Source organism: Pseudochaenichthys georgianus, chromosome 15 (assembly GCF_902827115.2).
Source record: "Pseudochaenichthys georgianus chromosome 15, fPseGeo1.2, whole genome shotgun sequence".
NCBI lineage: Eukaryota > Metazoa > Chordata > Actinopteri > Perciformes > Channichthyidae > Pseudochaenichthys > Pseudochaenichthys georgianus.
This window is the reverse complement of record NC_047517.1, coordinates 37,184,483-37,198,268: the sequence shown is the minus strand read 5'-3', so window position 1 is coordinate 37,198,268 and position 13,786 is coordinate 37,184,483. Positions and strand designations below refer to the sequence as shown.

General features: G+C 44.2%; 3 protein-coding genes across 3 annotated transcripts in view; 1 reads left to right on the top strand and 2 right to left on the bottom strand.

The window, feature by feature from the left end:
- Nucleotides 1–13,786, top strand: part of crls1 (cardiolipin synthase 1) — a 404,081-nt gene that overhangs the window by 105,822 nt on the left and 284,473 nt on the right. The gene's annotated exons all lie outside the window — the stretch shown is intronic.
- Nucleotides 786–3,484, bottom strand: LOC117459672 (uncharacterized). The gene has a single exon (XM_034100737.1). The coding sequence runs from the start codon at nt 3,347–3,349 to the stop codon at nt 2,291–2,293; it is 1,059 nt and encodes a 352-aa protein (XP_033956628.1). The 5' UTR covers nt 3,350–3,484; the 3' UTR covers nt 786–2,290.
- The window catches only part of kif11 (kinesin family member 11), a 33,355-nt gene continuing 26,533 nt past the window's right edge, over nt 6,965–13,786 (bottom strand). The window contains exons 25-27 of the mRNA XM_034100004.1: nt 12,720–12,880; nt 12,378–12,485; nt 6,965–7,233 (exon numbers count right to left, since the gene is read on the bottom strand). Coding sequence (XP_033955895.1) covers nt 7,126–7,233; nt 12,378–12,485; nt 12,720–12,880 — 377 coding nt within the window. The 3' untranslated portion in view covers nt 6,965–7,125. The remainder of the gene's footprint in view (nt 7,234–12,377; nt 12,486–12,719; nt 12,881–13,786) is intronic.

Below are 13,786 nucleotides of genomic sequence, written 5' to 3'. Positions count from 1 at the left end.
CTCCTCCAACAATGCAACATATATAATCAAACACACATCAAATACCAGTAACAGTTTGAGATAACGCAAGTGAAAGAAATACAGGTGCACATCCATGTATGGTATATACTGAATTGCACATAGTAGTATTAAACAACAGGGGTGTTATAGTAGTATTACTATGTTAATAATACTATGACACTGTACTATAGGGGTGTTATAGTATATATATACACAGACTGTATATCTAAAGGGGTTAACACATAGGAGGAATTTCTCCTGGTGGATATGATGCATACATCAACACAGTCAAATATCATCATATATGAATTGTCCTATGACTTTAGGTTCTATTGTACATTTCAATTTGGTGTAAATACTTGTCTAGTTTCTTAGAAATACATGTTTCTATATTGTTGACCTGCTCGTACAGCTTATTTTCTTACCTTGTTTATGTAAAAGCAAATTCCGCGTATGTGTAAACGTACATTTCTGATTCTGAAAGAAGATCAATTGTAAGAAAAAGGACCTAAAAATACAACTATTATAACATTAAAATAAAGAGCAATATGTACATGAAAAAGAGACATACCAAAGCACGATGTAAGGTATGACAAATGTATGTTAAAAATGTGCAGAATGAAAAGTGGAGTGCAGATATGAGTCAGCTTCCGTGGCCCTTTCTCATTTCTCTAACCGCCTGCTCGGTTCACCTCCTCTCTCCTCGGTTCACCTCCTCCGCTCGCATCTCCTGTGGGCGGGACTAAGACACGAGGAGGGGTCACTCGATAAAAAACACCAACAGATTGTTTAGCAAGACTCATGTTTATTCACAAAGGCACTGAATATAAACAAATAACAACTTAATAAATGCTAACTAAATAAATAAAACAAATAATGGAGATACATTTATTTTTGCAAGCCAATTCTAGAAGTCCGTGGAAGTCCAAACTTTAAAAAAAAAAAAAAAGAAGCAGAATACAAGTGCATCAAAATATCAAAAGTAATCTAATTTGTACTCGTAACAAAAACATGTATATGACAAAACGTGTACATTCAATGAAGTTTCGTTTTCAACGTCTAATTAAAAGTGGACGGCGTGCCAAAGGTGCGTTTCTTTCAGTGCTTCGGCTCCTTGGACTCAAGTCCTCATTTCATGAAGGAACTGACATTAAATGGCACTGAGTTTTCAATTTTAAAAAGCCTCACATTTTGCTGAGTGTCTCTTTTCGGAGGAGGGCGTTATTACGAACATGTGGGTATGGTGGATCGCAAGAAGTAATACTAGGAACTGCACACTGAAATGTATATGATTTGACACCGAGTGGATGTCATTGAGTACTTCAATCCATTCCTCTTCCCTACTACCAAGACACATAATATGTAATACTATTTTTTTAGTATTGATCAACTTATTTCATGCCAAAATGACTGAAAATGCTGCTTTAAGGATACAAAATAATTGATAAAAAGTGCTTTTTCGTCATCCCGATAGATTGACAAAAGATAAGGTGGCTGTAGAGAAAATGATAGCATGCAACTCGTAGGACTGCAAGTATCAATTACATTCATTATCGATTAACTGAAATCCAGTTGATTGTCGTGGATCACAACAACAACAAAAGCATAAAATCCACACATTTAAGAAACGTGAAAACAGATAATTTCATGTTTTTTCAGACTAAAACAAATATTTGACGAGCAAAATATTTGACAAATAATTTCCCGTTGATCGTTTTATCTTTAAAGGCGACAGAATCTTTTCTCTCAGATATTTTGTTGCTGTCTATGTGTGTCTATGTCTGTGTGTGTGTGTCCATGTGTCCGTCTGTGTGTGTGTCAGTGTGTGTGTGTCTGTGTCTGTGTGTGTGTTTGTGTGAAATGATCGATTAACACAAATCCAAAGCGACATAGTTATCATGTATAATAATAATAATCAGGAAAAGTAAAATATAACTTTGAAGTAGCATTCAAATAACTAAAAAATTATAATTGGATTATGAAAATAGATGGCTGATTGTTAAAATGCATACATTAGTCCTCTCATATCATTTGTGTTCAATAACACAATGTCCCTTTTAACAACAGGCAGTGCATTTGCATTTGATAAGTAAATATAAATCATGTTTTCATTCTGCTGTACAACCAAATGAGTATTTTGGGGAGGACACTGGACAGTATGACAATCCTTCTGGTGCAGGAAACAGTCGAGGACGCACAGCTAAAAAACACACACACACAGCTCATGTGAAGCTAAACATATTGACATGTTTCCCAGCAGGTCTAGCAATCTGCCAGATGAGAAAGGAGCTCACAGTTTAACACAGGCTTCAGCATCGGCCTCTCCAGCTGCAGCTGCGTCTTCGGTGGTAGTGTTGTCCTCACGTGGTGTGTTGGGAGGGTCTGCAGGTTCTCCTGTAAGTGCATCTTCGCTGCCTGGTTCTTTGTCACCTGATGCTTCGGGAGGTGCTTCTTCCGGTGGTGGATTGGAAGAGTCTGCTCCTCCTGCAGGTCCTTCTTGGCTGCCTGGTGTTGCACCCGGTGATGTATTGGTAGTAGAGTTTCCTTTCAAAAGCTCTACGTTTGCACCATCACTAGAAGCAAGTACATTTTCATTTTTAGCTGGAGACTCGGGGTCGGTGATTCGCTTCCCGCAGGGCAATTTCTTCTTTTTCCATGCCCAAATCACCCCCCCAACAGCCACAAGTAAGGCAACTACGATAACTCCAACAATCCAACCAACTGGCGAGGGCTTTGGTTCTTCCTTCTTGCAGAGTTTATTTGTAAATAGATCACTTTCTTTCTCACCTACTGGGTTCTTCATCTTGCAGGTGAAGGTCTTCACTTGTCCATGCTGTTTCTTGGTGATGGGCATGTCTCTACTCGACTCTTTCCACACTCCGTTGTCGGTCTTCCAGCTGTAAGTGACGGGTTCAGCCCCGGTGGTGTCCCCATCACATTTCAGGGTACATTGGTCACTTTCCTCGCTGCATGTCAGCGGGGAGATCCATATCTTCGGCTTGGGAACATCGGTGATAAATACAACGTTGTATGTCTCTTTTTGCACGTTGTTGTTAACCTCCACTGAATACACACCCTCTTCCGCTTTGGTCATTTTCTCCATAGCTAAACGTCCAGAGACTTTATCCAGTTTGATGTGTTCTCTGTTATGCGTCAAAGGAAGCACATTTTCCACCCATTCTGCCAGAATACTATCTTTATACTTCCACTGGATGATGGTGATCGGAACGGAAAGAGTAGGCCTCAAGACCAGCTTCACGCTACCGCCTTCCTTGAAGAACTTCTCCTCAGTAGAAGCAGAGCGAAGAGAGGCCACCACCAGCAGAGAAAACACCAACACTTTCTCCATTTCGTCCACGGATCAATACACGACTTTACGGATGTTCATAACAGATCTATAATGTCGTCAGTTCGCCGCCAAGAAGACACCGAGTTGCACTACACCCTTCCTCAACGCGAGAGAGAGTGGAAACGGAAGGGAGGGGCCCCAGACATGCATTGTAATGTTGGTGTCCAAGACAGTGCCTGATAAAAATTCGATAATAGGGATTTATTTATTATTTGTTATGTTTTACAATAAAGCAGCATATTGTAAAAATACAAACATGCACAACTATTTAAATACTCAAAATAATTCTAAGTAGAAACAGATTATAAAAGACATTTAAATAAAAACAAATATGTTTTCTCTACTAGCAGCTATGTGTGTTTCTACTTAGAATAATATGTATTATAATTGAATGTATCATTAACTATAATAAGATAATATTATATAGATATGAATGAGTTCTTTGACTTAATATAGGCTACTTAAAGTATATTTCGATGTTACTCCTTTTAAACTTTTACTTAAATCAAATATCTTATTCAGGATAAATGTAGTATGTTGTCTTTTATGTCACCACTGTCACTAACCCACCAACATTTATTTACGGGCTACCAGATCTGCTCGGGGTCCGTTACGCTTACCAATGACGTCACGCATTGGCTGTACGGCAACCCAAGAGGTAATAATAATAAAATAAAAAACAGGAAGTTAACCTAAATTACACTGCAACGAAAGTAACAAAACAATGTAATATCCTTTCCCGTTTCACAGAACACAAATTGGGTTGTTTACATAATTATGTTAACACTGGTGACATTTACGGGACACAATTCACTATATAAAGTGTTTAAACTTTATATATATCTATGGATCTGGTAGCCCCCCGAGCACATATGGTACTGACACCGGAATGGATCGGAAGTATTTTCCGAAAAGCCACTCGTTTCAAGACAATTTGTTGACAAAACTCGGGACAAACAGGCTAAAAACAGCAGAAAGGACCCTTAATATTTGTAACTCAAAATATACATGTGTTGTATATCGTGTAAGATAAATTACTTCTTTTGTAGGTCGCTTTCCGGTCACACCGGAGCATATTTGACCGGAGGACGTTATTTCCCGTAACACCAGTCAAAGCTAGGAACCGAAAGTGTGACTCAATCCAAATGTTTTTTTGAATGATCTAATGCAGGGTGTAGTCACGTACCAAGTGTGTTCCAGGACCAAAACTAGTTTGCCGAGAAGCCCATTCAGAATACTACATATTACAACATTGTGTTACAGAGGTGGATGCACATATGACAAGAGATACTTTTGTGCAGCTAGTAAAAGTGCATTTTAATGTCTGTATATGCTTTGTGTAGCTTAATTTAAATCATGAGGTGACTATTTTGTACTAATCTGGGAGGTATGTAAAGCTTTAAAATAAATGTAGTAGTCTTATGTGATATAAGTATGAAGTGTGCGGGGAAACAGAACTACTTTGGTATTATTACATTACGTTAAAAAAAGGTATTTTGTTTGGGAAACAGTTTGGTGTTTATGTAGTCTTTCCTGGCAGTTACATGCAGGTAGTAGTATTCGTTTATTTGTCCACGAGGAGAAAATGGGTTGCATCACATCACAAGGCATAAAAAGATAAAACATATGTCACTGACAACAACATAGACAGATTAAAAAGAACTGACAAAAAAAACACGAATATCAGTAGACATGACAAGGGGCCTATTACCTAATTTGCCAGAGGGGGAGGACAGGGCCAGGCCAGCTGGGTAAACAGTGCGTCCTAGCAATCATTGATTCAGGAGTTTGACGGCTTGTGGGACGAAAGACAGCCTTGATCTGTTATTTTTAAACAGAGGGGCACGATATCTCCGCCCGGATGGCAACAGGTCAAAAATAAGAGGCAACATGGTGCCTCAGGTCACTCACATTTTTAAAACCAAGCTTTCTAGACTATAAAATGAGATTCCTGACAATTTACTGGACAATGTTATGGCCCTCCGGACTGACTTTGTCTGTGCCTCAGCGGCGTTGCCGAACCAGCATCTGATGCCGAAGGAGAGCACACTTTCAATAAAAGCATGATAAAACATCTTAACCATTCTGTTGCCGACATTAAAACACAATAATTCACGTAAAAATAACATTCTTTGTTGAGACTTGGCATTTACTTTCTCAGACCACACATCCCAACTGAGCTTGTGGTCAAACACGACACCAAGATACTTGTACTCAGTGACACATTGTATAGGTTCCTTATTTAAAAAAAGTAGGGTTTTGTGCTTTTCTAAAATCTATTTCCATCTCCTAAACCAGGACGATGCAAATGGCGGCCCGTGGGCCAAATCCCGCCCCGGGGTGATATTGACTGGCCCTTTGAGTATAATGTAAAAAAGTAATCTACTTTTGTGCCTTTATTCCAGAGAGGGTGTTACATTGAGATATAGAGGGGAAGACTTTGCCTGAAAACTTCTGCGGGCTCGGGTTTGGAACTCACCTACTAGCTACTGTAGAGACACCTCCCGCCATTTATTGCATCTCTGCGTGAATGATTAGATAATTTCACCTAAATGATGTTGATGGTTAAATCAGCTTCACATGTAGGCCTACCGAGTTCTGAGCCATTTAGATCTCTAAAGGCCTTGGGGCTTGTTGTTTGATTTCATTAAACACAATGCATGCACTCCACTATGCTGTTGTAGTATTTACTGGATCTGAAGCTCTTCATGTGATTGCTCATATTTCAAGCCATCTTTTTCCCGGCCCCTTGCTTTGGATCATTTTCATCAACCGGCCCCATTCCAAACTAATTGAATAGCCCTGTGAGAACTGGCCCAACTTTGTTCAAAGTGTAGAAATACACCTAGCTAATCTCACCAATGGTTCACGGATTAACTTTTTGCATTGCGTTTGTTTAATTTGTTCACAACACTAATGTATGTACTATAAATTCATGATTCAAGTGCTTTCACTCTATACAAGAATCCCTGAAACAGCGTCTTTCTTATTGGTACTCTGAGAAAGGAAACAAACATGTCTGTCCTATGCAAGAGCTACCTCTTAGACCGGTGCACCATAGAGCATCCTGACCAAATTTGTCTTGTTTTATGTCTTGTAAATTGCGCTGTTGAGGAACCTGCAATGTAGGTATTTGGAAAGATCCTGTTGCTTCGCTTTCCAAAAAGTTTCGGCAATTCCTAGTTCTCCATTTTCATCAAACATGATGAATCCTTTATCCCTAGTACTCTATTGGAGTTAAAGGTAGGGTAGGTAAGAATGGAGAAACCAGCTCGAGTGCGCTAGAATTTGAAAGAACGCAGCCGAAAAAAATCTGCCACTTCCTTCAGCCTTCCTTACAGAGCCCCCCCTCCAACACACACGAACGCGCACATGACCAATGAGGGCACGAGATAAGTGTGTGCCCCGATGGAAGGCTGACAGGCAGGTAGGCCATCCAGTTACTTTAGCCGGGCCGGCTCAGATGATTGGTCGTGCTTTTTACAGCGCCACGGCTTCCACAGATGACATTTTGTTATGATTTATTGTCAAAGCACTTCAGATATTCATTGCTATCTGGATGTTAAGAGCATTCCATGGAATATAATGTTTTTAATAAATCACAAAAGTATAAAAAACAAGTATAAAATCTCTTTAATTCTACAAGCTACTTGGAAATGTCGAGACAACTACACTACTAAAACAACATTCATATTTAGAAAACAAAAATACAAACATAAAACCAACATAGGAAAAAGAATGATAATATGGATTAAGAAGAATATATTTTAAATGTTTTAGTTCTGAGAGCGGAGGGGCAGTCTGGATTTATGCGGCGTTGATTCGTTTTCTGGCACTTTTTGCTTCGGGGGGATCTTCATTTCCTTCTTGGCGCCTTTCTTGTGCTGTGAAACAAAAAATACCCTTTCATCGTTTTGATTTTTGAATGTGTAAAACAATAACAGAATTTTTTTTATAATAATGAAACATGAGAAGTCAGTGTTTCCCACAGATCTGAAATATACTTGTGGTGGTATCCGAGAACGGGGGGTGCTAGTGCAGGAATCCTGAAGTCAAATGTAAGACCTTTTTTAAGACCCTTTCCATACATTTTAAGACCTCATCACCACTTCAAGTTCTAACCGGTTACCTTGGCGACACACTTTACCTCACATTCACTATATACAGTATTGACTGTCCTTCCTCCTCATCTTCCAACCATTTGGACGCAGACTTGCATTTCCCCATAACGATGTTGCTTAGCAACCGGCGTAAACGGACCTTCGCGTGCAATCAAGCAGTGAGCATGCGATGTCCTGTTCAGGTGACGTCAAACCCAACGGGATGTCATAAATAAACTACACAGAATCACACTACACACCTACGCCATGACTACATTCAGGCAGACTGTAGAACACAACCTCTTTGGACACTTTGTATACTTATTGAAAACAAGCTACAAAATGTAAAACCTTGGAAAATGCCCTTTAATACTTTTTAATAGTCTTCATTTTTGCTAAATTTATTTATCAATTTGTAATACTTTTTAAAGACCCAGCGGACCCCTGAAATGGAGCTCGCTCATGAACTGTTCACCGGAGCCTCGCAGCGGACTTACAGCAGAGCGCATAAAGCAGACCCTTCACGCGATAGCAGAGCGAACAGGTACAGGAGGGGTAGTTAATCGATCGCAGGTGGCGTCGTGCTCGCGGACGGATAAGAAAAAAACTGAATGGGTCTTAAATATACTTTGGCGGACGTTAATGTACCTGGGCGGCCCGCACCAGTAAAGTCTATGTGTGGGAAACCCTGGAATTATTATACTATACCAACTTAAGCAGTGCCAAATTGATAAACAAAAATGTTACTGACTCTAAATTATATATAAACAAATAATCTACTTAATTACACACCCGAAAAGGGGTGGGAAGAAGTATTCAATCCCACCCCTTCTCCCAAAAACTAAATTATTAACATATATATATATATATATATATATTTTTTTAACACTAGCACCGCCAGAGATTTTTTTATACCTAAAACCGCCACCGGGGTCAAATTGACCCGGTATTAGAATGCATTGATTTTCAAGGTAAAAGTATTGCTTTAAAAAGAAAAATGGTCCTGTGGTATTGGTATTTTGACAAGAAATGTTGTTAAATTGTTTCGTTTATTAACACTACACCTCTCTGAAGAACCAGCACCTTACCGTGGTAGAGAGGTTTGTGTGCCCTGATGAACCTGGGGGCTGTGTTGTCTGGAACCTTGTGTTCCTGGTAGGGTCTCCCATGGCAAATTGGTCTCAGGCAAGGGGCCAGACTAAGATTGGTTCAAAAGACCTCATGAAAGGAAAAACAGGAAGTGAGGATACCCGGCCCGGAGGAAGCCCGGGGTCCCCTTCTGGAGCCAGGCCCAGAAGGAGGACTCGTCGGCGAGCGTCTGGTGGCCGGGCTTGCCACGGAGCCCGGCCGGGCCCAGCCCGAAAAGGCAACGTGGGCAACACCTCCGCTTCTCTGTCCCGCGGGCCCACCACCTACGGGAAACATCGATGGGGTCGGGTGCGCTGCCAGACGGGTGGCAGTGAAAGCGGAGGGTCTCGACGGACCAGACCCGGGCGGCAGAAGCTGGCTTTGGGGACGTGGAACGTCACCTCTCTGGGGGGGAAGGAGCCGGAGCTTGTGCGGGAGGTGGAGCGGTACCAGTTGGATCTGGTTGGGCTCACCTCTACGCACAGCGTCGGCTCTGGAACCTTACTTCTGGATAGGGGTTGGACTCTATTCTTCTCCGGAGTTGCTCAAGGTGTGAGGCGCCGGGCGGGTGTGGGGATACTCACAAGTCCCCGGTTAGGTGCTTCGTTGTTGGAGTTTACCCCAGTGGACGAGAGGGTCGCCTCCCTACGCCTGCGGGTTATGGGGGGGAAACTCTGACTGTTGTGTGCGCTTATGCACCCAACAGCAGTTCAGAGTATGCGGCCTTCTTGGAGACCCTGGAAAGAGTCCTGTATGGGGCTCCTGAAGGGGACTCCTTAGTCTTGCTGGGAGACTTCAACGCACATGTGGGCAATGATGGAGACACTTGGAGGGGCGTGATTGGGAGGAACGGCCCCCCTGATCTGAACCGGAGTGGTGGTTTGTTACTGGACTTCTGTGCTAGTCATGGATTGGCCATAACAAACACCATGTTCGAACATAAGGATGCTCATAAGTGTACGTGGTACCAGAGCACCCTAGGCAGAAGGTCCATGATCGATTTCGTTATCGTATCATCGGACCTGAGGCCGTATGTTTTGGACACTCGGGTAAAGAGAGGGGCGGAGTTGTCAACTGATCACCATCTGGTGGTGAGTTGGGTCGAGTGGCGGGGGAAGCCTCTGGATAGACCTGGTAAGCCCAAACGTGTAGTTCGGGTGAACTGGGAACGTCTGGAGGAGGCCCAAGGTCAGGAGGCCTTCAACTCACACCTCCGGCGGAGCTTTTCGGGCATTCCTGTGGAGGTTGGGGACATTGAACCAGAGTGGTCGGTGTTCAAAGCCTCTATTGCCGAAGCCGCGGCGGGGAGCTGTGGTCTCAAGGTCTTAGGTGCCTCAAGGGGCGGTAACCCTCGAACCTCCTGGTGGACACCGGTGGTCAGGGAAGCCGTCCGACTGAAGAAGGAGGCCTTCAGGGATTTGTTATCCCGGGGGACTCCCGAAGCAGTTGCAAGGTACCGACAGGCCCGAAGGGCAGCAGTCTCATCCGTGGCTGAGGCAAAGCAGCGGGTGTGGGAGAAGTTCGGAGAAGACATGGAGAAGGACTTTCGGGCGGCACCAAAGTTGTTCTGGAAAACTGTCCGACACCTCAGGAGGGGGAAGCAGGGAACCATCCAAGCTGTGTACAGTAAGGATGGGACGTTGTTGACCTCAACTGATGGAGTGTTGGGACGTTGGAAGGAACACTTTGAGGAACTCCTGAACCCGACAACTCCGCCCTCTATGTTAGAGGCAGAGCTGGAGTATGACGGGGGATCAACGCCAATCTCCCGGGGGGAGGTCACTGAGGTCGTCAAACAACTCCACAGTGGCAAAGCCCCGGGGGTGGATGAGATCCGCCCGGAAATGCTGAAGGCTCTGGGTGTTGAGGGACTGTCATGGTTGACACGTCTCATCAACGTTGCGTGGAAGTCGGAAACGGTACCGAAGGAGTGGCAGACCGGGGTGGTGGTCCCCCTTTTCAAAAAGGGGGATCAGAGGGTGTGTGCCAATTACAGAGGCATCACACTACTCAGCCTCCCCGGGAAAGTTTACTCCAAGGTACTCGAAAGGAGGGTCAGGCCGATTGTCGAACCTCAGATTGAGGAGGAACAATGCGGATTCCGTCCTGGTCGTGGAACGACGGATCAGCTTTTCACTCTCGCAAGGATCCTGGAGGGGGCCTGGGAGTACGCTTATCCGGTCTACATGTGTTTTGTAGACTTGGAGAAGGCGTATGACCGGGTTCCCAGGGAGTTACTGTGGGAGGTGCTGCGGGAGTATGGGGTGAGGGGGTCTCTACTCAGGGCCATCCAATCTCTGTACTCCCAAAGCGAGAGCTGTGTCCGGGTCCTCGGCAGTAAGTCGGACCCATTTCCGGTGAGGGTTGGCCTCCGCCAGGGCTGCGCTTTGTCACCAATCCTGTTTGTAATATACATGGATCGGATTTCGAGGCGTAGTCGTGGGGGGGGGGGGTCTGCAGTTCGGTGGACTAAGGATTGCACCACTGCTTTTTGCAGATGATGTGGTTCTGATGGCTTCATCGGTCTGCGACCTTCAGCACTCACTGGATCGGTTCGCAACCGAGTGTGAAGCGGCTGGGATGAGGATCAGCACCTCCAAATCTGAGGCCATGGTTCTCAGCAGGAAACCGATGGACTGTCCACTCCAAGTAGGGAATGAGTCCTTACCCCAAGTGAAGGAGTTCAAGTATCTCGGGGTCTTGTTCTCGAGTGAGGGATCAATGGAGCGTGAGATGGGCCGGAGAATCGGAGCAGCGGGAGCGGTATTGCAGTCGCTTTACCGCACCGTTGTGACGAAAAGGGAGCTGAGCCGGAAGGCAAAGCTCTCTGTCTACCGGGCCATTTTCGTTCCTACCCTCACCTATGGTCATGAAGGATGGGTCATGACCGAAAGAACGAGATCGCGGATACAAGCGGCCGAGATGGGTTTCCTCCGCCGGGTGGCTGGTGTCTCCCTTAGAGATAAGGTGAGAAGTTCGGTCATCAGGGAGGGACTCGGAGTTGAGCCGCTCCTCCTTCGCGTCGAAAGAAGCCAGTTGAGGTGGTTCGGGCACCTAGTTAGGAGGCCACCTGGGCGCCTCCCTAGGGAGGTGTTCCAGGCACGTCCAGCTGGGAAGAGACCAAGGGGTAGACCTAGGACCAGGTGGAGGGATTATATCTCTTCGCTGGCCTGGGAGCGCCTTGGGATCCCCCAGTCAGAGCTGGTTGATGTCGCCAGGGAAAAGAAAGTTTGGGGCTCTCTGCTGGAACTGCTACCCCCGCGACCCGACCACGGATAAGCGGGAGAAGATGGATGGATGGATGGATGGATTAACGCTACAACATAGCGTTTCGTGAGGCGGGTTGTTGGGTGAAACGCAAACAGCTGTTTGCTGCAGAGCGCAGCGCGAGCAGTCTCCCATGAGCGCACTCCTTCACTACAGACTGTCGCTATCAATCAATCTATCTCTCTCTATCTATAAGGAACCGCAGTAGACAGAAGGCGTTGCTATAGCAACACGTCATGTTTGTTTACACGCGGAAATCAATAGCGCAAAAAGGGGTGGGGTCAATATGACCCGCTGGGCGGAAATAGGTATAAATGGCAATTTTTGGGGCAATTTCTTCAATCTGACTTCATATTGACCATTTTTAACAACATAGGGTGCTACATAACACACTTTCAGGAAAAGTCACGGACTGGGAGACTTTAATATTTTATTGAAAAAAAGTTACATACAATAAAAAACAGCTCTGGGTCAAATTGACCCGATTGGCGGTTCTAGTGTTAAAAACATAAAACAACAAATAAAGTGCTCACCTTGAAGAAGGGAACGCGTTTGCCCTCGTTGAAGACGAGGTTCTCGTCGATGAAGGACGGCTCGGTGGCCAGACTCTCGTTGAACGTGCTCAGATCCTCCAGAGAGTCCTTCAGGGGAGACACAGCAGAATTAAGAGTTTATTTTATTTGTTCCATTATTTAAAATAAAAGCAGTTCTCCAGACATTTTATAGATTTGGTTTGAGAAATGCAGAATTGTTTTCTGTTAAATTAAATCTAACAACTCGGGTTCCAACAGCTTTTTAATACTTAGTCTGAATTAAATTGAAATTGTGGAAGGGTGTGAAGGAATTCCCAGTAGAAAACCGAAAATGAAACGTACGTGATCAACCAGGCTGTGTTGTTTCTCCTCCTCCTCCTCCTCCTTGATGGCGGCCTGCAGCTCCTCCTGCTGCCGCCTCAGGCTCTCCAGCAGCGCCGCGCGGCTCCTCGACCTCTCCAGCCGCCGGGGATACACAAACTCCCGACGCTGAGGGGTGGCACCTGAAGGCAACAGCAGAACAACTGTGAGTGACCGGGACACGTTCAAGGACATGGAAACACGAGACTTGGTACTTTATCACCATTCTACAAACAAATGACTTTGAGATAATTCATTTGTAAAAAGACCTTGGAAATTGTTCAGTGTTCTTTTTCTGTAGCAGAGTACTTTGCTTGTAGATGGGCAAATTACATTTTGAAAGCATGGACATGTTTTTCTCATAAATGTACAATTTTAATCTTGGAAAATGTAACTTTTATTATAAGTTATAATAATAATACATTTCATTTATATAGCACACTTTAAAAACAACGTCATCTCTAAAATAAAATAAATAAAATAGTTATATTGGCTGTAACCAACAGCTCCATAATTAAAAATGTCCCTTTGAACGACTGTATTTAAAGGTCACCAATCTTGCTATTTTTAGGCAGTAGCATACGTCTCCGTCTCAGACATATAAAAAAATATATATAAAAAACATGTCTATGAAGTGTTTTGCTCAAAATACCAAACAGATCACCCATTCTAGCCATGCCTCATATCCCTCCGTTTCACTTCCTGTTTCTAAAGCGCTGATTTGGGGTATAAAGCTTTTAAAAAATAAATAAAAGAGGAGGGGTCTGAGCTCATGCGGGACCCGGCAGCTACCGTCTAAACTAAATGCTGCCGTGATGAAACGCCATATCATGGATTATCGAGGATTCTCTCTGAAACAGTCTGGAGCTCAAAGGCTTTCTCTCTCGCCGGTTACACCACAAGGTGAGTTCCTTTCTACTTCCTGCTTCTTCACACACATGCTCTCCAGTACAGGTCAGCTCTGACGGAGCGTCCACACAGCGGCGTGCGTTGAAGCTTCCAACGCTTCTGCCCGTTCACTTTGAATGGGGTGACGTCACTTTTAGCCG

What these genes read in the sequence shown, in the direction of transcription:
- LOC117459672 (XM_034100737.1), bottom strand. Translation starts at nt 3,349, where the DNA reads ATGGAGAAAGTGTTGGTGTTTTCTCTGCTGGTGGTGGCCTCTCTTCGC.